The sequence below is a fragment of the Abramis brama genome, assembly GCF_963993115.1.
Source record: "Abramis brama genome assembly, chromosome: 7".
Taxonomy (NCBI): domain Eukaryota; kingdom Metazoa; phylum Chordata; class Actinopteri; order Cypriniformes; family Leuciscidae; genus Abramis; species Abramis brama.
The window spans coordinates 40,476,110-40,502,051 of NC_139969.1; the positions used below are offsets into that span (position 1 = coordinate 40,476,110).

A 25,942-nucleotide genomic window follows, 5' to 3' on the forward strand; every position below is an offset into this window, starting at 1 on the left:
CAGTTTTGCATCCAGCGGTTAATTTGCCATCTGCTCCTCCTGAAGGGTGATAATTACCTAGAAATAGGATGAGATACTCTGTTTTTCAGAGTAAGAATGAGGCAATATATATGCATAGAAACCCTGCGAAGCTCTTTGAAGGTGTTTAAGACTCCTGTTGTTGTGTCTTAAAAACATGCTGATAAAAGAGTGTCTGCTGGTTTACGGCTCTTTTATGCGTCTCATCTGGTTGGTGTGTTTGCAGGTGGATTGTTTGTTGCGGTTATACTGTCGCATTTGCCGCACGTGACTCGAAAGTTTAATGGAAGCTCCATTAATTGGATAATTAGCAACTCCACAAAACTGTTGTGGTACAATTTTCAACAGTATTCTGATATTTTTCTCCAAGTAACATTCAAATCGAACACATTTGGATATTGTAGGTGTTCAACAAGTAGGGGCGAGTGGGGCACATTTATTCATATTTTAAGGTGACGTATTTACATTGTACTTAATATTAATTCGTAATATTAATTAACTGCATGTACTTACTATAGAGTTATGGTTTGGTTTAGGGTTAGTATTTGTAATTAGGGGAGAGCGGGGCACAACCTAACACTTTTACATTCTCAGTTTGTGTAAATCCACTTAGGGTTCAGAGTATTTATTTTTCCCCACATTAATTTCACACATGTCTAGTATTATGTGGTTTTGTTTCATTAATACAGTGTATACTTTTTTCTTGATTTACCTTGAAAGAATGGAAGTGAAATGTGACAACATGCCCCATTGGTGAGGTACACTATAACATGACCATATGACAGATTAAAATGTTATCTGATGATCTAATAAAAAAATATACAACACAAACTAAAATATTTTGTCAATACAATACAATTATTAACTTTTTCACATACAGTAATGGCATTTTTTAATAATTAACACAACAAACACAGAAAAAAACACAGCTATACAGCATAGTTCAAAACATAATAATAATGATTATTTTTAACATTGAGTCTTTATTCACTTTTTTTCTCATGGTTTCTCAATAGAATTCATAAAAGTATAGAATAGAATATCATATTTCTAATAGGGGCTCATTGTAACGCAGTGTGACAACATGCCCCGCCTGAGCAACTGAGTGTTTTCTGCTGGTCAGATCAGCATTAAACAACTATCTCAACTGTTAAATAACAGATATAAGATTAAAATAATATCAGATTTGTCTCATTGTATATAAACACAAAAAATAGAGATGAAAAATTAACATAAGTAAGAAATTTACTTTTGCTATGGATAAATAAATGTGATATCCTCTGAAGAGTTCTGAATTATAATGCATTTTTTTCTCTATATAGTGTTGATATGGCAACTAGTAAATGCACTCAGTTTGGTCATGCTGGCACGTGTGAAAAGTTTTAAACCATGTGTTACAACAAGCCCTGCGTTAGTTTTTCACCCCCAACACTGTTTTCAGGACTCTCAAAGGCGGGAAAGAGGTCGAGTTACGTGATAAATGTCCTGATACTAGAAGTCTAGTGGTTTCTGTTAAAGGAGTTGATGGAGAGACACCTCATGTCACGCTCTTAGGATCTCACCAAGCCTTTGTGGAGAGACTGTCTAAGAGGAGCTTGTCTTGAGTCAAAGGTCCCGGTGCAAAGCTGTCATGGCTTGTGGTTTGTTGGTCATCTGGTCTGTCTAATGGCACATAATCCTGTTTGTGTTCAAAGCTTTTCACTCATTTTCTCAGTGATTTCACATGCGGATGGAGTCTGACAGTCCTGAGACAGTCCTCTACATCAGTACATCAGTAGATTTAGCAGAGCATGTTCTCGTCAGCTGTTGTCTGTGTGTGTTCAGTGCAGGGCCAGCTCTCCTGAATCGTGGAGCACACTTGCTCTCGCATCAGAGACTCATGGCTGAAGAGCGAAGGCTGCACTTTCAGGTGTTCAGTTCAAGTTTGAGGAAGCACACGTAGTTAAGAAGAAGATACTCAAGGCTCAGGTACACCTAATGTTCTGTGTTCAACTTCATTTTGCACACACTCAAGTCTCAACACCTCAAATCATTCATAAATGCAGTGTTGATCATTGTTCTGAATCCCATCCAGACGATTTTTGACAAAAACGTGATTTTCTCAGCTCTTTTCCCCAAAAATGTTTATTTAAAAAAAAGAAGAAAAAAGAAAAAAAAAAGAATAATACTACAATAGTTTTTTCTTCTTCTGTTCTTTCTTGATGTATTGACTGTTTACATATTCATACAACAAAAATATTCTGGCGGCCATGAAAGTTTTGTGAATATGATAAAAAATTTAAACTTAAAAATAAAATGCTGATGGAGAAAGAGTTAATTATTTCCACAATGTAACTAAATTTAATTCTTAATTTGTAAAAAAAAAAAAAAAAAAAAAGTTTTGTCCCTTGACATCATGTGCCATCTGATTTGTCAGTTTTAAACACTGCCATTTAATGTGAAGAATAAGACAAAAATTGCAACACTTTACAATAAGGTTAATTAGTTAACATTAGTTAATGTATTGACAAACATGAACTAACTATGAGCAACACATTTGTTACAGTATTTATTAATTTTTGTTAATGTTAATTAAATCCAGCTGTTCATTATTTGTTCATGTTAGTTCACAGTGCATTAACTAATGTTAACACATACAGCCTTTGATTTTAATAACGTATTAGTAAATGTTGAAATTAATATTAACTAAGATGAATTAATGCTGTAGAAGTATTGTTCATTCTTAGATCATGTTCTAAAACCTGTGAGTTTCTTTCTTCTGCTGAGCAAAAAAATAAGATATTTTGAAGATTGTGTGTATCAAACGGTTTCTAGTCCCCACTGACTTCCATAGTATTTTTATTTTCAAACTAAAAATAAAGTTTCTGGTTCTTGGCCAGACTGACTTGCAGAGCAAATCTAAATTTGCCGGAAGTTCGTCTGGGTTTTCCCAGGCTAGCTAATGTCTTCATAATATGGAAAATGCAAGAGATCAGTTTCTTTGTGTTTAAGCTCTTGAGCTTATCTACTGTTATAGTCGGGATTGCATGAACTGTGGCAGAAATGTGTGGTTCATCATACTGGAACTTTTAATATCTCTGAAGCTGTGGTCATATTTACCTTTGTTCGGCAAGTTTTCACAGCCAAAATACAGTAATTTCAATATGAATCCATGGGATTGTGAATTTCACGTGAGAGTGAAAGATTTCCACGTGGGTTCAAATTGGTCACATGATTTTGGCAGGTTGACGAACACAAAGCGAGTGTGAGATGCACCTTTTTTTCCAGCAAAATTTCACTAATGCGACTGCAACTTTACAAGGCAAAATCAGCCAATACACCAGCTATTTATTCTATACCAGATTTAGACAGACGAAGAAAGTGTTTTTCCCTCTGAAATGCATCACATTTGTGTAGTAAAATGAGTTACGAATGGAGTTTCATGCTGACTTGACAATATATAAAACAAAATGCATCGATATGAAAATTTTGGCCAAAAACGATAACCGATAATTCTTTAGATTTGAAAACCGATAACTGATATATTGGCCGATAAATCTAAATCCAAATTTTTATATAATTTTGGAGAGCCTGATTACAAAAGTCTCCGCATTAAAAGTCTCATGTCCCAAGCACACAAGTATAATGTTCACATGATAACTGTATGTAGCCGATATGACAGACTTGCGTTGAACATGTTGCATTGAACTGTATTTTCCTTTTTTTCAAGTGATTTCAATCATATTTCAAGCAATTCAAAACCATCATGGTGAACAGTGTGCATCTGAAGTGTCTCCATAATCCATCATTTATTGGCTTTAATATATCAGCCAAATTTTCTTATCTGGCCGATAACATTGAACATATATTGGCCAATACCAATATGATGCACGATATATTGTGCATCCCTAAAAACAATACAAGACTTGCAAATAAGTAATCATTCAATTTCCACACAGATCTTAAGTTTTTCTTTTCATTTGTCACACTTCTAACAAAATCATTTTGCTTGTTTAATGCCGCACTGAATGAGAATGATACATCTGGAAACGAGAAAAAATCCTCACATTTATTCAATATCAAACAACAGTTGAATGTACATCTGCAATGGGCTCTTAGAAAAGACTGAAATGAATATCAACAGTGTTACATCACACCTGCTTCCATTCCAACCCTTTTCATTTCCATACTTCATACAATAAATTATTTAGTGCCAAATAATGAGATATGTTGTTCTTAAGACACATGAATGTTATGATCCCTGACAAAGTCAAAGCATTTTTTTTTTTTTTTTAAGTAAAAGAAATTACATATTAGTCTAATTCAGTCCAAATTTGTGCAAGACACAGCTTCCGTTAAGCTAAAAAAATAAGGAAGCTTCTTTTTTTTGTACATATATGTTGGCAAAATACAATTTTCATGGTAAAATCCATAACTGAACACATCAGTCACAAGTGGAGATGTGGTGATCATGGGTCTTTACACTTGGTACTGCAAAATATATTTTCTTTAGTTGTCATTCGTACAACAGTTCTTTGTGCAATACAGAAAATATAAGGCCTGAGTCTGGGATATTAATTCTTTTAATTTTCTCTCTCTCTCCGTTCATTCTGGATTTCCAAAGAAGGGAAAATGCACCTGCAAACTGACTAGGAGAGTTTCCAAAGTTCTACAAAAATCAGACATCGGCATGTTTCTTTTTTTTTTTTTACATGATACTGTACAAAGCTTTTGGCAGACGTGGACGAAGCCAGTCTTGACACTTTCTGCTCGAGTTTGACCAGACCGTCAGTTCTGGTACAAAAAACACAAAACACAAGTGAGAAAGAGTCATTGTGCCGTTGACGAGTCTCTCTTCCTGTCGTTAGCGTCTGACTGACAGGGGTGTGTTTCCCGTACAACAACGTCACTCGCTGGTTCACTATCATAGTTGAAGAAATCAACTAGCGAGTCACGACTGTTTCCCGAAACCATATTGTTGCGAATTTGTCGTTCAACCATGTTAGTTGATGTCACGCAGGTGTTGGGGTAATAACTACTTTTAATAAATCAGTTTGAGATCAAATTACTGCTAGATGTTTTGCTATAAATTACAGACATGACATCTGAGGACCATTTCTCATTTTTCTCAGTTATTTTGCTTTATTTCCAGATTGAATCATAGGCTCGTTCTTATGTACTAGAGCACGTTTGCACATGCGCACTCTGCAAAAACAACGCTATAAATCTCGTGACAAAGTAAAAGACGTAAATAACATTTGTATGTATTCTAAATAAAGATATAGATTGTACTGAATGGCTGCTTGCTTATTTGGCTCAAGATAAGGATTTATGAAAACTAGAAACTCTGCCTCTAACCACAGCTTGAACAACACAAACGTTTCAAACACGTTTGCGAATGTTCGTTAGAACGATGGTTTCGAGAAACACCGACTCGTTGAACTGCTGATAACGACAGAACTTGCGAGCACAGCTGGCTAACGATGCTTTTGGGAAGCACACCCCGGAACGAGAGGAAAAGGGCTATTCTTGTCTCAGAGGCTGGTGATTAGCTGCATCTGTCCATCGCTCGCGGGTTCGCCACAGCCCTCGCTAGCGCCTCCTCGGCTGATCTGATAGTAGGAGAGCGCTCGAGTCCCGTCTCCCAGGTCAGGTAAGCTCTTGTAACAGTGTTCCTCGAGTTCACTTTGAGCGGGGGAACCGTCGTCCCGTCCGCTGACGAGATCTGGGGATTCGGGAGCCGAGGACGACGGAGAGTCTCTGAGATCAGGCATGCTTGTGTACAACGAGTCCCTGTGATTCGGCGAGGGCGCGTCGTCTTCCTCTCGTCGCTCTTCTTCTTCTTCTTCTCCTTCAGACTCTCTGCTGTCCTTCTGTGGCCTGACGGCCCTCTGAGACGCCTTCTGAGCGCAGTAAAGGAGTGAATGAGTTCGCTGGGGCAGGAGCGGGGCGTCGAGGGCGTCCCGGTCGTTCGGGTGGAGGAGGAGGAGCTCCAGCGTTTGGCTGGCGGAGGCCGGGAGGGCGGGGGTGTCGGCATCAGCGACTGTGACCTCGACCTCGTTCCCGACACCCCCGTCTCCGCTCACGCCGGTGTCCTGTGGAGCCGGGTCTCGGGGTTGGGTCTTCGAGCTGGTTTGGTTGAGCCTGCGAGGCCTCAGGTTGTTGTGGACCAGCTCTGAGATGATCTTCTTCTCCAGGGCGGCGTCGTCCAGGCATGCGGTCGGGCAGCTCAACGCGGGGTCCTCGTACTCGTCCTCCCGCCGGGAGTAACTGGTGGTGAAGTTGTCGCTCAGAGGGAGTGTGTCCATGGTGCTGACATCACGGCTGTTGGTCAGCGAAGGCTGGCCTGGAACGATCAACAGACATGGCATTACTATTAAGGACATGATATTTGTCATCACATTCATTACATGCCAAATGCAACTAAAAAGAACTCATTAAAAACTAAAATGATACATCAAAGAGGACCTATTATGCATTTTTTTCCATGTTCATCTTTCTTTAGTGTGTAATGTTGCTGTTTGATCATGAAAAAGCTCCAGTTCTTCTCTATATCAGAGTCAGTGTTTCTGAACTCCTGAAACGCCTCCATTGTAGTCTTGAGTTTCTTCCGGGAACGAACACATCACAGTATTTCTCATTTAAATAATTCATGCGCAGAATAAAGGGGCGGGCCTGGTTGAGTTAGCTAGTAGTGTGTTGAAACCAAGCGGCAACATCCCGGTCTCTCTCTTGAATCCGACACGGAAGTGACTTAAACTGCACTTCATCGACTGGCCACTAGAGACAGGCTCCAAAAGAGAGTCAATCCCATAGACCCCCATGTTAAAATCCCCAACTTTACAGCAGAAAAAACATATATGTTTACAGCCTGGTGCAAAAAGTGGTTTTGGTCTATATAGCTAATTTTGCCCTTCATGACGACTGTGAAGGGGGTTAATTTTTTTATAACTCATGCGTTTAAATTATATTGAGCCTTAAAGTTCTGCATAATTAAGGGCATGGCCACTTGTATTGACAGGTGGATTACCGCTGATGTCACTACTAGCCGTTTGTCTGCTGTCTGTTAGCATCACGTCACCTCAGCTAATCCGCCTCTTAGCCCATTTTCGGTTAACCGGAAGTGACGTGCTACCAAGATGGCGATGGCCGGCTCCGCCCACTTCTCTTCAGAAACATACGGGTGATGTCCATTGTTTTATACAGTCTATGTTTGAAACTGCCAGTTTTGGTAAGGGGCGGGACATTTCCCAAACACGCTAGAAGCGCTCGACCAATCACAACACACTGCTCCAGCCGACCAATCAGAGCACAGTGTGCTTTTCAGAAGGAGGAGCTTCATAGAGACAGGAACTAAACAGAGCGTTACTGACAGACTGGGAAGAGAGGAGCCACAACAATGGAGAATATGAGGAGAATAATCAACATTCAAGTATAATAGGTCCTCTTTGAAAGAGTAGAGATGCATGTCACTAGACAGAAACTGTTCAAACAAAGCGTTCCAGAAACTGATGTCCGTAGCCGTACAGCACAGAGAGAAAGAATGTTAAAAGGCGCCAAAAAACCTCTTGCACAAACACAAAAAGAGCCATTATTGTAAATGAATGCCAGATGCAACAGCGAAAAACATCCACACAAAACATGCTGCAAGTGTGTGTACTGAACTTAGGAGAAATGGAGGCATGTTTGTGCAAACACTCACATCATGTGTGTCTGCTCAGGCTAGCTGACCTGAGAACTGCCCATGTGCCAAAAGAAAAAGAGTCAAACAAACGCCTTCTTTAGAGAGTCGCAGCGAAGACAGAAGAGTGACAAATCATCAAGCAGGAAAGCTTGCAAATTACAAACGTCTGAATTCAGTCCATCAAGATCCACCACACATTTTAATTTCACTTACTATTAGACCAAATAAAAGTAATAAACAAATATTCAAGTTACACACTGAAAGCCAGAATCAAAATGATTGTATTTCCCCCTAATTTAGCATTGGGAAAAATTCAACATTTAAAAATGGGCTTTTTTTTTTTTGAGTTCATGAGTTTGAATTTGATTTGAATTGGCCATACGCCACAAGATGATATTTGTGATGAAACATTACATAATTAATTTTGCCCATAATATTTTCATATAAATTTGTATTTTGCTTTAGCCAGGCAAATTAGCAATGACATAAATCAGGTTCAACATGATCAAAACTATTAACAGCTACAAAAATCGATTATCATTTTAGTGATTTGAACTATAATCACATAATAATACACCCTGGCCATAAAAACAAGTTGATTTATTAACGATATATTACATGTATATAAAGTATACATTCATTTGTAGCATTTCAAACACTTCTTAATATCAATTTGTTTATGGAATAATTATGAATTATTCATTAAGTATTAAAACTACACTCAGAGCAACGGTATGAATTTCTTTAAATCTGAATTCTTCTGCATTGCTTCTCTCACTGAACTCTCCTGTTTCCCACTGTGTCCGCCAGTCCAGGGTGTCCCAGACTTCTTTCAGTGAGGAATAACGCAGACCGCTGTGCTCTTGTGCTCGACACAATGCTGTCTCTCAGCTCCGCAGGACTCAGTTTCTGACTCATGACTTGCTTTTTACTCTAATATGCTTTTTCAGCTGTGAGACCTTACAGACAGTTGTGTGCTTTTATAAATCATGTCTATTCAATTGAATTCGCCACAGATTTACTGCAATCAAAGTGTAGAAACATCTCAAAGATGATCCAGAGAAATAGGATGTGTTTCTTCTTCTTTTTTTTCTTCCCAATTAAAATTACATTAAAATTCAGGAATTGTAATTTAAAATGTATTTCCCAGTTAATTTTTGAATGGCTCCCAAACAGAGTCATAAATAGTCAACAAAATATAAGCAATATTTTAATTTGGCTCAAAGATTATTCCAGCCATTGATTCCAGTAAATGTCCATGACAGAAGTGCCATCAATAAAATGCCAATGTGTTTAACCAATGCTATTAATCTATCTATCTATCTATCTATCTATCTATCTATCTATCTATCTATATATATATATATATATATAGATTAATAGCATTGGTTATATATATATATATATATATATATATATATATATATATATATATTAGAAAACACTCAAACGAACACAAACTAGATTTTTTTTAGGGTAAAAGTGATTTTAAAGGGATAGTTCACTTTGAAATTAAATTTTGGTATGTTTTAGCTTACCTCAAGGGCATCCAAGATGTAGGTGTCTTTTTTTCCGCAGTAGTTTCAATTTTGATATTTTTAGGTCTAACCGTTCTTGTCTGTCAGTCATTTCATGCAGGTCTATGGTCACGGTCTCAAAGAGCATGCACAGAGAAGTCCAAATTAAACAATTCCCCATCGTCCAAATTTAACAATTCCCCATCGTAAGTACACATTGATGGCCTAAGACACGAAACGAGCGGTTTGTGTGAGAAAACGAACAGTATTTATATCGTTTTTACCTCTTGTACACAGCCACGTCCAAGTGATCTGAGGGCGCGTGCGCATCCTGGTGTGTGACGTGTGCGCAGACTGGTGCATAGATATATACACTAGATGTCAGGATGCGCGCGCGCCCTCAGATCACTTGGACGTGGTTGTGTACAAGAGGTAAAAACGATATAAATACTGTTCGTTTTCTCACACAAACCGCTCGTTTCGTGTCTTAGGCCATCAATGTGTACTTACGATGGGGAATTGTTTTAATTTGGACTCTTTGCATGCTCTTTGAGACCGTGACCATAGACCTGCATGAAATGACTGACAGACAAGAACGGTTAGACCTAAAAATATCAAAATTGAAACTACTGCGGAAAAAAAGACACCTACATCTTGGATGTCCTTGAGGTAAGCTAAAACATACCAACATTTAATTTCAAAGTGAACTATCCCTTTAAAACATTTCTAATTTGATTTCTGGATGCTGTGAACATGTTTAGCTAAAAAGACCACTCCACTTTAGCGTTTATTGTTGTCTCTGCAGTTAAAAAGACAAAAGTTGACACTTCTGGCTATATTTTTGTTATTTTAATAATTTCTTTATTTTTATTTTATTTATTGATCACTCATGGTTATCTAATTTAACTATTTGTGGCTTGTGTTGTGAATGTATGTTCCCCTGCACCTTGTGACTTGATTCTGACTTTCATTTTGTATTTTTATTTATTAGAAAGGTATATTTTGTTCTAATTTAATTCTGTAAAGTAATTTTTTTATTGTTTTTCGGTGCATTGATATTGCGCTGTACTTCGAGAGTGCTCACACAGGCAATTTAGCCGATTTAATTTGATTTTCGACTATGAAAATCCTTAGTCGGGGACACCCCTAATATATATATATTCTTTTTCAGTAGTGAGTGAATCTTTCAGAAGACTGAATGCAGGACAAGTTAATCAAATGAATTAAAAATAGAGATGATTTAGGCCTATATGAAAGCATAAACATCTTCAGTCATAATTACAAAGAGGTACGAAATATCAACAGTGTTACTTGAGTAATAAAAACAAATTGGTGGCAGAGCAGAAAGTCATGCAGAGCACAGCACGGATGTTAATAACATCAGATAGCCGGGATGTGGAAACCATATCTGTGTTCTGCGGAGACAGAAGGAGAGTCTGGTTTTAGAGCGTGAAACAGGCATCAAAGGACTGAGCGAGACCGAGGGGGACGGAAATAAAGCACACAAGCATAAAACATCATCTGAGCCAAGGTTATTTGCATTTGTTTATGCCCTGGCGAAGGGTTTAATCCAGACTGGAGAGCCTGGCCAACAGATGCGGACAGAAAGCAGGGATTCTGGGAGAAAAGCCAGGCCAGATCTTTGATTGTTCGCTGTCGGAAATGTCCGCATGCATCAGTCCACGGCGGCCTCAGCTATTCTGAAGAGCGAAGGTCTCGGTCCTTTCTCTGTTCAGACGCAATTACTATTCTGGTCAGAGTTTCTTTTGTTCACTTCTTCTGCTTCAGGAATCACACAGAGCGTTCACACTGCAGTCGGCCCTCATACAACTCGACTTAATTAGCGGAGTCAGTACGTCTACACTATTGGAGAGATTCACAGTTTGAGAGTTTGCATATTCTACCACAAAACTGCTGAAGTTCAGAATACCTCATTTTACATATAAAACATATCTACCATATACACTCAAACCAACGTTTATTCAGACACCTTCAACATTTCTCACATTATCACAGTTTATTCGCTATAGTTTAGAAAATGGTAATAAATATGAGCAGTTATGAACTCAGCTGATATTTCACTGGTTTTGTCCGTCCTTCTGTTAGACTGTCTCACACATGAATTATGTTGAATATCTGTCAGCTGTTAAATTTAACTACACAATTACATGATACCAGTTTAGCTCAACCAGTTACCAAGCAATGCTTCATTTTGTTCAGTCTGTGTGTAACACTGAAAAACACTGAAGAAAACATGATCAGGTCAAAGTGTCCGAATCATTTCTGGTGCCAAATTGTTATAAATGTCACTGGTAGTCACTGTATGAATAATTTTTGGGTATAATATATCAGAGTTTACTTTATTTTGCTCTCCTCACTTACATAAATGAACTATAGTGTCCTGCACACACTAGTAAAAAAATATCACAAATGATATCTGGTGTCTGAATGATTTTTGGTTTGACTCTGTGTATAATTTATTAAATTCGGGTCTACTTAGACTGTTGAGGCTACAGCAGATCATCACTTAGCTTTATCCTTGAAATGGCTTAAAAAGTTGATCAAATGCAGTTTTTATTTTTTTGATAATCTAATATGAAATGGCAAATGCTGACTCATCAGTGGCTGTTTTCCTCATCTAACACATCTATTGTTCTGCTGCATGAAGGAGGTCTGGCTTTGTTTTCTCTGTGTCTGGATCTGAAGCGATCAAAAGCACATCACATCATATCCTGCTCATAACTCTCTAACATCGGCACTACAGACACAAAACATTTCCCTCTTTCTTCTACAGAGCCGATGGTTTCAATCCATTCGTCACTGTATATAAGCTCCACAACACGCTGAATAGATGCAGGATGTGGAAGTGCAACGGTATCAGCCGTAACCCTCTGCTGCTCTGCACCTGTCGGGCAAATATTACCCGATTTTATTTCTTTTTTTGTCAATGAAATTATTGTACTATATTTTAGTTTGATAATGTTTTTTATTTCATATTTTGTTTTGTTTTTTATACTAAATTATATTTACGCTGTATTTATAATCCATTTATTCACTTTTTGAGCATAGACCTGAACATTAAGGGCCCTATTTTAACGATCTGAAACGCAAGTGTCAAAGCGCAAAGCGCAAGTAACTTTGTGGGCGGGTCTTGGCGCTGTTGCTATTTTCCCAGCGGGATAAATGACTCTTGCGCCAGGCGCAAATCTAAAATGGGTTGGTCTGAAGTACCTTCATTATTCATAGGTGTGGTTTGGGCGTAACGTGAAATAAACCAATCAGAGCGTCATCTCACATTCCCTTTAAGAGCAGACGCGCTTTGTTCTAAAGCGGATTCCTATTATAACGGCGGATTTGCCAGACGCGCGCCAGGAGCGGTTCACAGCCAAGGAGACCAACGCTCTCGTCAGGGACGTTGGGGATGGAGAAACCCACCCAAATTAACTTCGGTTAAAAAGGTGTATGATAATTTGGGTAAATGTGTAAGCTAGATGTATGCTTTTATAATAAATTGTCTATCTATCTATCTATCTATCTATCTATCTATCTATCTATCTATCTATCTATCTATCTATCTATCTATCATAATAATGTATGATTTGCAAAAATGAAAACTGCTGCTTCTGTGTAGATGAGAGAATCAAAGTGTATGCGCGTTGTGCACACGCTACATTGATTATGGCCAAGCATGCGCCCTTAAAATAGCATATGAATAACATGCGCAACGCGCCACTGACTTTAAACTATTTTTTCCTGGTTAGTGGCGCAATTGTTTTCTAAACCTGCAAAATAGCATGAAGGAACGTTTGCGCCGGAACACGCCTCCTTTTTTGCGCTGAACCGCCCAGGGAGCGCAAGTTCATTCCCTAGTTTAGCGACGTGCTTCTGTGGAGGGAAAAGCGCGCTTTGCGCGGGTGCAAAATAGGAATGATACATGCGTCAGTGTACAAAGTCAATTGCGCTGGGTGCAAGATAGGGCCCTAAATGTCCAACTTAAACTGTCATGCATCTTGAATGCTTCGGAGCAACAGACTGAAGTTTGACACTTGGCAGATTATTGCTGAAGAGAAAAAAGTTAAAAAAAATTAACTTAAAAAAAAAAAGTTACAGAATTTTACGTGTATTGTTATGAAAAATGCACCAAAATACTATTTTAAATTTTTATATGACATATTTATTTTCAAAATCACGTTTTACTCGAAGACTGCAAGAAAATCAAAACCATAAATCTAAACAAGTTGTGTTCAAAATTTGAGCTTGATATCTAAAAAATGAGTTTTCAGTAAGAGTGTGTTTGGCTGCAGTAGTAACATTTTATTGTGTGCTTTTGCCATTTTCTTAGTTTCTTTAGTTTTTCTTAAATATTGCCATTTCTTTTTATTTCAGGTTTAGTTTTTATTTCCAGTTAATAATTTTAGTGCAGCAGCTTAAACATATTTCAGTTTATTGCTGAGGCAACTTCTCACTTGTGTTCAGTTTAAGTATAAGTATAATATTCCTATTTTATTTTATTTATCTTTATTTCAACGAACAGAAATGTTTTTAATAGTTTTAGTTAGCGATAATAGCCCAGCTGATATAATGCAAACGCAGACTGCACACCGAATAACATAAAGCAGGACACGATATAAAGCATGAATGTAAAGTTAAAAATAAATCAGAATTTAAAGCGTGAACTAATAAATTGGAGGTAATGGTAATATAGAAAAAGCAAAAGTTTCATGCAGCTGAAAATGAAAGGAAGAGCGTCCGCAGTGATTTCATCATTCATTTAAATAAACATAAATGTTTATAATAGTATTAGTCAACGATAATAACCCTGCTGATATAATGGCTGCGCGTCGGACAATATAAAGCAGGAAACAAAACAGAAAAACAGAATTTAAAGCGTGAAGTAATAAGTTAGAGGTGAAAGCAAGAGTGTCATGCATCTGAAGATGAAGTGTTTGAAAGGTCCCAGCGTGTGTGTTACGGAGGACCGGCCCGTGGAGCACCTGCAGGAGACGCAGCGCTGCACACCAGGGTCTCCGCCAGGAGGTTGTTATAGCGGCTGTTAGTGTCGTGAGGCCTGAGGAGAGGGTTAGTTAGCAGATAGTTGCCCGTCATTCCTGTTGAACAGATAAAGAGAGGAGCGTGAGATAAGAAGAGAGCTTTAGGAAAACAGAGCAGAAGAAAACAGGATTACATGAGGCGATCCGTGTGGATCAGAAGAACAAATGTTGACTGATCCCACATTTCAGAAAGTGAACAAAACCAAATGTTGTGCTTGGACAGACGTGAACAAGAGAATCTCTTCATTATTCACGAGAACTGATATGATGTTTGACTTTCAGATACTGGCGTTCATGTCTCTGTTTACAGCATGCAACCGTTCACCATGCCAAATTACAGAGAAATGTTTTTAGATTATACTTCAGTTAACGAATGAATGAGGCGTTTATATAGAGCTTTCATATGTCCTACTGTACACTCAAAGCGCTTTACAATCATATCAGGGCATCTCTCCTCAACATCCACTGGGATGAGCTACAAGAACACTCCATCTGAAAACTAGGCATGGCAACTGGTGTTAAGATGCGTTTGGTCGATCGGATCACAGGTGGACACAATAATACCGGTGTAAACGGGTCTAAGGGGTTTAGAGCTTGTCCAGTTTCCACCGCTTCCAGATCTAGCTGAAACACATTCGACCGGATTGCTTTCGTAGTGTAAACGCTCATGTGATCGAATGTGTTCAACAGCCAGTAAAGACTGTCTCCTCTCCGTCTACTGATCTAATGCATAAACATTATGGGAAGAGCTCGAGCCAGACGGGGTTTAAACTGTCGGCTGAAGACCCAAGTTTGGTTTGAAGAGGAAAAACATACCAGACACAATGTTTTCTCATCATTCCTGATCTCTAACACACACACACACACACAGCGTTGGGCTGGTCTTGAGACTATCAGAGCAGAAACTAAAGCTGAAGCTCTCTGTGTGTTTGTCTGTCGTCTCCGGTCGTGTTCACATGTAAATTGCACGAGCTTATTTCGTCCATTAGACTGAAAGATCTGAAAAAAACACTGCATTCACCCGGCCACAGACCCTCCCCTCGAAGAAATCAGGACAGAAGTGGGTGAAAGTGGACAGAAGACGGATTAAAACACCAGGTGTAAATGGGAATGTGTTTCCCTGGTCTACTTGTGATCCGATCCACCCAAACACATCTTAATAGCGAGTGTAAACAGGGTCTGACAGCAGCAAAGAAGACTGGAGAAGCCAAACTTGTCCTGCATAATAGCTGAGCATAAGAACGACTCGAACACACACTCGAGCTCAGAGCTGCATCATCCCAATGCAAGGAAAGTTGAAAATTAAACAAAAAAATAACCAATTACACATTTAAAGCCACACATTCTACTATTCATAGTTTGTAATAGACGAACGCCCAAACCAGGCTTTCCCCCACTGACCATCAGACATTTATAACAGCTTTGAACTGTAATGTAGTAAGACAGTGATGCTAAAACACATAATTGTCAGAGTTATGTTTGTTTTTGATCTGTTTCCCTGTTCTGTTCAAGAGTTTCACATGTTCCTTTGTTCAGTTTCCATGGTTACGTCATTATTAGTTCATTGGTTTCAGCTGTGTGTCATTTATTAGCTCTTTAAGCCTCACCCTCGCCTTCACTCTAGTCCAGTCTCTGTTATGTTGAGATGTGTTTGCACTGCCTGTTTGCTTGCTTTCTGAGTCAGAATTAAACTTCTTAGTGTTTCGTGAGAGCCTGAGTCTTCTGTCTTCAGCTTCCCTGCATGCATTGTTATAATAATTCAATATATATCTTATTAATGGTGCATACTAGGGTTGTCAAAATTTCAGTTGCACTTTATTTTATAGTACGTGCACTTACAGGTAATTGACAAAGAAACATATAGGTTAGGTTTAGGGGTTAAGTACTTAGTTTTTACACAGTTATTGTAATTACTATAATAAGTGCATAGTATGTACATGGGGAATAGGACTGTAAAATAAAGTGTTACCAACATTTCAGAAGTCAGGACCAATACCAGTCAAATTTTGCAGTTCTTAGTACCAGTTTCAGTACCAGAGCAAAAACTGTTGAATTAGGTACAAAAAAAAAAAGTCCCACTTCGTCTCGTCCATTGCTCATCACTGTCAATCACTGACGTTTCCAGTTCAATCATGTATTTAAATATGGTTGTCAATCCAGAAACTTTGCAGTGTTTTTAGCAGCATGAAAAACTAAACTTGTCTTCAGACTGAGTGGGTAATAAACAGAGAGCATGAGAAGAGCCTAAGGCTGTTCACTGATTCAGCTCTCTCTCTCGCTGATAAAAACCTGTCTTAATGGTACAATTAATCTCTTATTTACATCGTGTTTACACTTTGTTGGTTATAATAAAAGGATTCATGATGGGTTTTTAAGCGGACTCTAACTAGCCTGCAGACGAGCTCCTCTGATTGGCCATTGCTCACAGCTATGATTGTGATTGGCCTGTAAAAACACGCTGTAAAGAGAAATCTTTGATGCTCAGAGAGCATTTCAACAAACAGGAACGAGAGCGTTTGAAAGCAGATTGAGTACAGTAACACAGTAAACATACTGATCTGAGTCAGAAAGAAATGCTGGAAGAAAAAGAAAGAAAATCGTAGATTTGAGAACCCTAGTGTGCAGACAGACAAGCAGAAGAACACAGAGTTTAAACACAACATTTCTTGTTAAATGTTTTTCCATAGAAAACCATTATAAAGAAAACGCTTCACTATTAAGTGCGTCGCATTCATATTCTTGGCTCATGCGCTCGCCTGTATACAGTATGCGCCATTAATAAACTGAATTTGATCATATAATAACACTGTTTTAGCACATTAAGGCTCTTTTAAGTGTTTTTCACATTCAAGGATTAGTTCACTTTCAAAAAACATTTTTGCTGATAATTTACTCACCCCGATGTCATCCAAGATATCCATGTCTTTCTTTCTTCAGTCGAAAACAAATTAAGATTTTTGAGGAAAACATTCCAGGATTTTTCTACACAGAATGGACTTCAATGGCAACCAACTATACCAATGTTCAAAGAAGGTTCAAATGTCCGTCTCAATGCAGCGTCAACGTCTCGACACGATCCCAGTCGAGAAATAAGGGTCTTATCTAGTGAAACGATCAGTCATTTTCTAAAAAAAAAAATATATATATATATACTTTTTAACCACAAATGCCTGTCTTGTACCATCTCTGAGATGCGCCACGCATTGCGTCATCACGTTGGAAAGGTCACGAAAAAAAAATTAAAATAAATAATAATAAATTAAAACAAAGATGTCGGACGATTTTGAAGTTGGAGGAGAAAATGAGATGACATTTTTCACCCTTCCCTCCTTTCTGAACCGGAGTACACAGACAAATAACTTGATAGATGACGTGACGCGTGACCTTTCCAATCTCAGAGATGGTACACGACGAGCATTTGTGGTTAAAAAGTATATATATATATATATATATAATATTTTTTAGAAAGTAACCGATCGTTTCACGAGATAAGACCCTTATTTCTCGACTGGGATCGTGCCGAGACTTTGAAGCCGCATTGAGACGGACATTTGAACCTTCAACCCGTTGGTTGCCATTGAAGTCCATTATATGGAGAAAAATCCTGGAATGTTTTCCTCAAAAACCTTAATTTCTTTTCGACTGAAGAAAGAAAGACATGAATATCTTGGATGACATCGGGGTGAGTAAATTATCAGCAAAAATTGTTTTGAAAGTCAACGAATCCTTTAAGAGTTTTAGTCCCGCTGTTTTGAGTGACTAAAATGCTTAAGCAGGTAAAAAACTTGCATTTAGTTCACACGCTTGTTTGTCCTCTTCTGAGAGGTGACGGCTCGTAGCAGATGGGGCTTGACAGGCCTGTGCTGCAGCTGATGGATGCTTTGCTCTTCTGGTCTCTGCGCCAGTAATGTGACTGAAAACTATCAACTGATTTATTTCTTTATCATTTTTACAAACCTGTATGTAGTAGCAGTGCTATAAAATACAGGCTGATAAAATCGCTAGTTAGATGGAAACAGTATATCAGTTAAAAAAGAGACACCAGTCCACCAGATGTATCTTCATTACTTGTTTTTAAATAATGTATGGTCATTGCAAGCATTGTTCACTTTGTATTTTCTTTCATCTGCTGCTGGAGCTGTAGGAGCACAATTATAGTAATTATTAATTTAATTACTAGGTCACACTTTAATTTGTTTTCCTAACGCATTAGATGATCTCATGAATAACTGTAAGCTCAGTTATAATATATTATAATACTCATCTATTCGTTGTTAAAAAATCTTATCTTATCTTATGAAAAGATATAATGCATTATAATATACATAATGAACACCTTTATACACAAAGGCTTTAAGTAAACTGTTGCCAAAAAAGGTTTACATTTTAAATTAATACGATGTTCTCAATGTGGATCTATATAAAACAATTTGATCTGTATTCATATATATCAGCAATTTTTATACTGCATTCAGCTAACGTCCTCACTCAGCAGTTCATATATAGATCATCATTCTGTAATAAATCATCAGTTTCTTAATGATCTCCTGCGCTGTGTCCTCCGCTACATGTACTTCCTTAAACAATCACAATAAATTGTGCATAATTACATGCACATATCATAAGGCAAACCCTATGGTAAGATCCTAAGATACAAGAAAAACGTCCTCCTAAACATCCGACTCACAGTCAACATGAAGAGTGTCTACAAATGTCCAGTAGTGTGTGTGTGAGCTCAGTGTTCACCAGGTTAGATCGCTCACCTTGGTTTAGTGTGGAAGTGCTGTTGATATCTCCAGAGATGAAGGAAGACTCGGACTGTTTCCTCACGGTGTCGTTCCACATCCTCCTGATGCGGCTCTGTGGCGACACACACACACACACACACACACGTTTAGTGTTTAATACAGACGATATTCATGCAGAACGAGCAAAGCGCTTCACAGTCTCGGGCTGTGTCTGAAATCACACACTAAACCCTTAAAGAAAGCACTGTTTTTTTATATCATTATAGTTATATAAATCAGTTACTCATTATTTGGAACAGAAGAAAAAGGATACGATCGAGCGGATTGTTTTCAATAATATTAAATGTGAACTGGACTGATCCCAACGGCAGCGGTTCTCCTGTCAACCAGTCACTGATATAATGATCCGGTCGGAGCAAGACTCACTGAATTGCTGGTGTCTGGCTCAAAATGAAATGTCGAGTGACAGATGCTGAGAAAAGTACGTTAATAATACTGAATTATAGTGCTGATTAGTGTAAATAAAAATTATATTTAGGTTATGACTGTCAGTTGTTTGTGACGTACTCTGCCGTTCAAATGTTTGGGATCGGTGCGATTTTTTATGTTTTTGAAAGAAATCTCTTTTGCTCACAAGGCTGCATTTATTTGATTAAAAATACCACAAAAAACAAACAAAACAAAAAACAGTAATATTGTTAAACATTATTCCAATGTAAAACAATAAATCACAATTTATTCCTGTGATCAAAGCTGAATTTTCAGCATCATTACTCCAGTCTTCAGTGTCACATGATCCTTCAGAAATCACTCTAATATGATGATTTGATTATCAAGAAACATTTATGATTATTATCAGTGTTGAAAACAGTTAATTACATTTTTATTCAGGATTCTTTGATGAATTAAAAATTTTTTTTTTTTACTTTGGAATACTATACAATATCACAGTTTTTTCTGTATTTTTAATCAAATAAATGCAGCCTCTGTGAGCAGATGTTTTTAAAAACATATAAAATCGTACAGATCCCAAACTTTTGAACGGCAGTGTAAATCTGCTGAAAAAGGACGAGAGTATGAAACCCTTGGATGTGGTTTAAATGAGCACATTTCCACATCACTGTCTGTACAGGTAGGCTTGGTAAACACTGTAGATCAGGATATAAGATGCTCTCCTGTAGCTCAAACAGTAGAGCGGTGGTGCTCGCAACGCCAAGCTCATGGGTTCGATTCCCAGGGAAAGCAAGAACTGATAACAATGTAAATGTGTACTTGAAATGCAATGTAAGTCGCTTTGGATAAAAAAAGTGTAGATGTAGGTGTACCTGTGTGGCAGATGAGTATCGAGCGCTGGACCTGGAGCCCGAGGGTTTGTTAGCAGCGTGAGCTCCTTCAGACGGAAGAGCGCGACAGCACTGAGACTGACGCACACACTTGCTGTACTCTTTACGCACCTGTGACAAAACATCAGCATAATAAACACTTATGAGAGAACAACAAAACACTGAACTTGGATAAGCCATTTATCTGACAAAATTATACGGCAAAAAAAAGGCTGACCTGCAGCAACAGGTTTAAATTTACTATGCAAAAAAGATCAAGTAAAAATAAAATGCATAGAAAAACAAGCATTTTGTTCATAATTTGTGTTATGACAAATAAAACAACTGAAAAGCTCAGCTTTGGTGGCACTGACACACTGAAGTCTTGAGAATAAGCCAGAATATTACTCCAATAAAAGCCTCTGAACTGAAGGCATTAGCATGTGTTTGCATAATATTCCTCAAACATTCATGCTTTTGCCCTGTGTGAGATTTAACATTTATCTCAGCTTTAGTGTAAATACAGCATGCACAGATTCAAAGCTTGAGTTCAACAACTCATTTAAATCACTCTCGTGGTAAAATATGCCATAACCTGCTGCCTAAATACAGACAGATGCTGATTTCTGCAACAGATGTTCTTCACTTGTCTCACTAGTGCAAAAACAAGATTTAATATTGCTTCAAATTCATTAAAAAATGGGAAGTATAAACATGGAACTTTATGCACACCTGCAATAATTAAATATGTTAAATAATACAAATACACTTTATGGATTTAACCTCACTTTATATACTCGTGTTAAATATCATGCTTGTTTCATTTCTTTGTTTCTGGCTGAAATGAGAGTGTTGAACTTTAATTCAACTAGAAGTTTACTTTAATATCTGGAATGATGAGTTTGTCTAGGGCTGGAGACTGACACTCAAATCACATTCAATACTGATGATTCTGGATATATATATATATATATATATATATATATATATATATATATATATATCAGGTACAGTACATGGCAAATCTTCTCAAGAAAATAAATAAATAATCGGTAACACTTTATTTTACAGTGTCCTTATTACATGTAGTTAGTATAGCAATGACTATAATTTATGCATAATTACATGCAACTAACCCTGAACCAAACCCTAATCCTACCCTAACCCTATAGTAAGTACATGTAGTTCATTAATATTACTCAGTACTAAAATATATGAAATCTTGAGGCAAGGGTGTATAATTAAATATATACTTTGTTTAATACATCAAGGAAATAACCTCTTAAAACAAGCCTTTAAAAAGACAACCTTGAATTGTTTTTACTTTAAGTACCATAAGCTCAAAGAAGCCTAGTTTAACTTGATAGGAAAAATAGAAAATGTTATTATGAATCAATATTTAATATGTTCAGCAGCCTTCAGTGAGGTGTACGATGAAGCTTTTCACAGGCGGTCTCTGGTTTACCTTCTTCTGCAGGAGACAGTGGAAGATGAAGATGAACATCCCTTGTAAGGTGTTGAAGATAGTGAAGAGATACGCCATAATGACTGAGGAGTCGTTCAAGAACAGCAGACCAAACGACCACGTCAGGCAGAGAAGACACAGCAGTGTGAACGCACCGAACACCCAACACCTGAAACAACAGCACAACGCTTTAAAGACAATACCAGCCTTCTCTGCCAGCGCAACGGCTCGAAACATTAATCCCTGTGGTGAAAATCCAGCCTTTAATGTTGTTTATGTGTCTATGTGGTGTTTTTAATGTGCTTTAAGACAAGCCATGTGTAAATTCATAAGTTAAGTTCATAAGTATTTTCTCCTTAAAACTGCAGTGAACCAAAGACAGTCTCAAAAACACGCTTTGAAATCGCTGGTGTTTCTGACGTCACAAACTACCTTGTAACCAATCAGATCAACGTGTGATCGTCAACCAGTGGATCTCTGAGCTGAGTGAGTGAGTGGAGGCGGGGCTCATTTGCATATTCATAGAACCGCACATACTAAATGAGGCAAGGGTGTCGAGTTACATTCAAGATATTTTAAGACATGAAGACATTTTTTTTAAAGATAAAACATTTAAATATGTCATTTTGGTGATCAAAGAGGAGTTTTAATTATTTTTATTAGGGATACAATTATTGATTACAGAGGGACTTTTAAATTTTTGTCCCTTTATTTATCATTTTTCTCTATTTGCTTATGTATTTCCGCTGTCTTTCCAATCCCGCTTGTGTCCGTTAGACGTTATCAGAGTACAGACGAGTGGTGGCGTCTTCCTCGACCAGCGAAGCGTGAGCAACAAGTTTCCAGTGAATGATTACAATCTACTCTCAGACTGTTACATATTTAAATACAACAAGCTTTGTGTGTGCCTTTCTGAACTAGTTTATAGCTGTTTTGGTAACACTTTACGATAAGGCTCATTAGGTAAGTAAGAGATAATGTACATCCAGCCGGTAGCTCTCTCAAAATAAGCGGAGACTGAAGCGGTTTATTCTGAGATAACAGCCGGCTGGATGGACATTATCCCGCACATTACACGGCTACTTGCCACATAAGTAAATAATTAGCAAAGCTTCGGCAGAGAGAGCAGTTTCAGTTCAAACTAGAGGAATATTTAAGAGATACGGTATACAGTCATTCCACAGCATTTCACCACATTAATAATTATAAGGATAAGAGATACTGATTTCAGATCAAACTGTTTTAAAATCGTACCTTATTGTATCTCATAATCCAACAGTGTACAAAACAATCATCACAAAATGGCAGCAGAGAGTTTGTATGAAACGAGAGAGCAAGAGAGCCGTGCAATAACATTAGTTAACTACTTAACATGAACTAAGAATGAACAATACTTCTACAGCATTTATTAAGCTTAGTTAATATTAATTTCAACATTTACTAAAACATTATTCAAATCAAAGGTTGTATTTGTTAACATTAGTTAATGCACTGTGAACTAACATGAACAAACAATGAACAGCTGGATTTTTATTTGCAAAAATTAACTAATACAGTAACAAATGTATTGCACATTGTTAGTTCATGTTAGCTAATACATACATTAACTAATGAACGTTATTGTAAAGTGTTCCCGCTGTCTGCATTGATTAATCTTATTTACAGTGTTTCTGCACTTGTTGATTGTACCGAGAGCATTCGCAGGAGTGAAGCGGCTCATGCTGAGCTGAGCTTATTTCCTCGCTCGGAGTGTTTTAATTGCCTTTGATTAGCTATTGCATTCATTTGCTCAGTTTTACACGGAATACACAAACACACAAATTAATGATTTTAAAAAAAGAGCATGATTTGTTATATAAATATAATCCACTCCAACGATTAGACCACCCAGATACGGACGAGTCTAAGACAGCAGTTTATCACCACACTCGTTCCCAGCAGAGATTCCTGCAACTGTTCCTGTGGATCACGTCCTGAACGGATGATCCTTCAAATGGACACGACGAGGGGAGATTTCTTAGAATTTATCATGACTCTGGGTGCAATAAAACATCTTGCGTATCACGGCCCATCTGGAAACATGCATGGAGTTAATGTTTATGAGCGGGTCAGACTGTGATATCACATTGCAGGAAGTGAAGCAATGCGCTAATAACACGCTGCTTGAAAAGTTAATGCTTCCTCTAATTATTCCCATAAACCCCTATTAGCCGTGCTGGAGTATTTACAGGTCCAGATGAAATCTCTATCTTAGAAACGCACAAAACCCAGATGAGAGTGGAGATACAAATCACACAATCATCATTTTAAAGGGGTCATCGGATGCCCATTTTCCACAAGTTGGTGTGATTATTTCGGTTCTTCATGTAAAGTTGAGGGCGGAAATATGCTCATTTGGGAAATATGCTAATACGGGACAGTCCGTCAGTGGTCGTGGGCGAAGCATGAGCATTATGACATCATATTGCTCAGAAAATCCAAACGGCCTGATTATTGAGAGTGTTTAGGCTTTTTGTGTGCCTCTGATACCCTTTTCCACCAACAAGAACCAGGTGCTGGTTCAGAGCTAGAGCTAGTGCCGGTTCGGAGTTGGTTCGACTGACGAGCCTCCAAAGAACCGGTTTGCTTTTCCACAGGCTAAAGAGCCAGCACAGAGCCAGGTCTTACGTCACTGTAAACGTCTCATCTTTCCCAGCAACGTTAGCGCGGTGGCGCCAAACACAAACACACCATCAACAATGGCGGACGTTGCTTTGCTGTTGATGTTCATGGCTTTGCGGACCTACATCGGCATCCAAACAAGGCGGATCCAACGTGTTCGCGCGGCTCGCCTTTATTTGTACAGACGGAGATTACAAGCGAGAGTAACGGTATGTACATGACATTTATTTTTATGACATTAAAAGATGCCGACTTTAGCCTGAGATTTATATTTTAGCCTCAGCATGTTGCTAACCTCCATGTCCTTCTTTAGTTTTTTTAGTTTGTTGCTTATCTGTTCGAGGTTCCGGTCGAACCCCACTACAGCCATCTCTAGCTGAATTTGCTGCAAAACCGGTTTCGTCCGCGAACCCCCGTCTAACTTACTCTGGACTTCTGAAGAGGACCAGAGTGCAAGAAAGCAGCTTGTTTCCTCCTCTGACCACTGCTGTTTCTGTTTAATCGTGTCCATCGTGTTTATCTGCTAATTCTGCTAATTCAAAAATGGCGGTCATAAGTTTCTGTTCGTCTTGTTGGTCACGGTAACCCCGCCCCCAGCCGCTGACGTAAGCGGTTCTTACTTCTAGACCAATGATTTGGTGCTACTTAAGAACCACTTTTACTGGTTCGGAGCTGGTGCTTTGGTGGTCGATAAACAAAGAACCGATTTGAAACTAGGCTCTGGCTCCGAACCAGCCCCAGCTCTGCCTTGGTGGAAAAGGGTTATGTGTGAGTTCACGTATACCCCTTTTCCACCGGAGCCGGTGCCTACTCGCGAACCAGTTCTTTGTGTTTCGACAGCCAAAGAACCGGTTCTCGGCCAGGAAAATTGGTTCCAAAGCGGCACCAACTCTTTGCTGGACTAGAACCGTTCTTTTACCACGTCATGCTTACGTCGGGGGCTGGGGGTGGGGTTATTGTCGAACTTCTTCTCGAACGTAACCTCCGTCTATAGTAATCCAGACGAGCAGCACAAATGTGTTCTAAACGTCTTCTTCTAGGATCGCAATATAGGATCGCAAAGCCAGGAGAAACATTTGCAGAAAGATGATGTAGTCCGCCATTGTAATTGTTATGCTTGAATTTGGTGCAAGCGTTTCTAGGAAAGCTAACTGTGTGTTCACACCGGACGCGAATAGCGCGTCAAATTCACGCCTGCCGCGTCTAGTTATACGCTTGACCACTTTGTGTTAATTCGCGCGTCAAAACCCGTTGGCGGCCATCTTTTTTAGATGTTTATCGAGCATTAGCATTAATCGAGAGAGTCACGTATATGCTCTGGAGAGCAGAAACAGCTGCGTAGGGGACATCGTCGCTGTACTCGGGTCCACCAGACCCTCCGGAGGGTTTCAGGAGTTTCACAATTTGCTCCAGGAGCTGGGTTTGGTGGACCTAACGGTGAGGACGCTGACGAGGACAGCGTAGGCCGTATAAGGCCTCGGCCTCGAGTGGTCGCTG

The 25,942-nt window shown here is 38.5% G+C and overlaps 1 protein-coding gene across 2 annotated transcripts in view; it reads right to left on the reverse strand.

Annotated features, from left to right (window-relative positions):
* Positions 1–4,045: 4,045 nt before the first annotated feature.
* adgrl2b.1 (adhesion G protein-coupled receptor L2b, tandem duplicate 1) overlaps positions 4,046–25,942 on the reverse strand; it is a 117,456-nt gene continuing 95,559 nt past the window's right edge. Inside the window, exons 18-22 of one of the 2 annotated variants that reach the window (XM_084120586.1) lie at positions 21,785–21,953; positions 20,323–20,451; positions 19,013–19,109; positions 14,193–14,306; positions 4,046–6,343 (exon numbers count right to left, since the gene is read on the reverse strand). In XM_084120586.1, coding sequence (XP_083976712.1) covers positions 5,532–6,343; positions 14,193–14,306; positions 19,013–19,109; positions 20,323–20,451; positions 21,785–21,953 — 1,321 coding nt within the window. In that variant the 3' untranslated portion in view covers positions 4,046–5,531. The remainder of the gene's footprint in view (positions 6,344–14,192; positions 14,307–19,012; positions 19,110–20,322; positions 20,452–21,784; positions 21,954–25,942) is intronic. The other variant, XM_084120587.1, reaches the window with a different exon arrangement.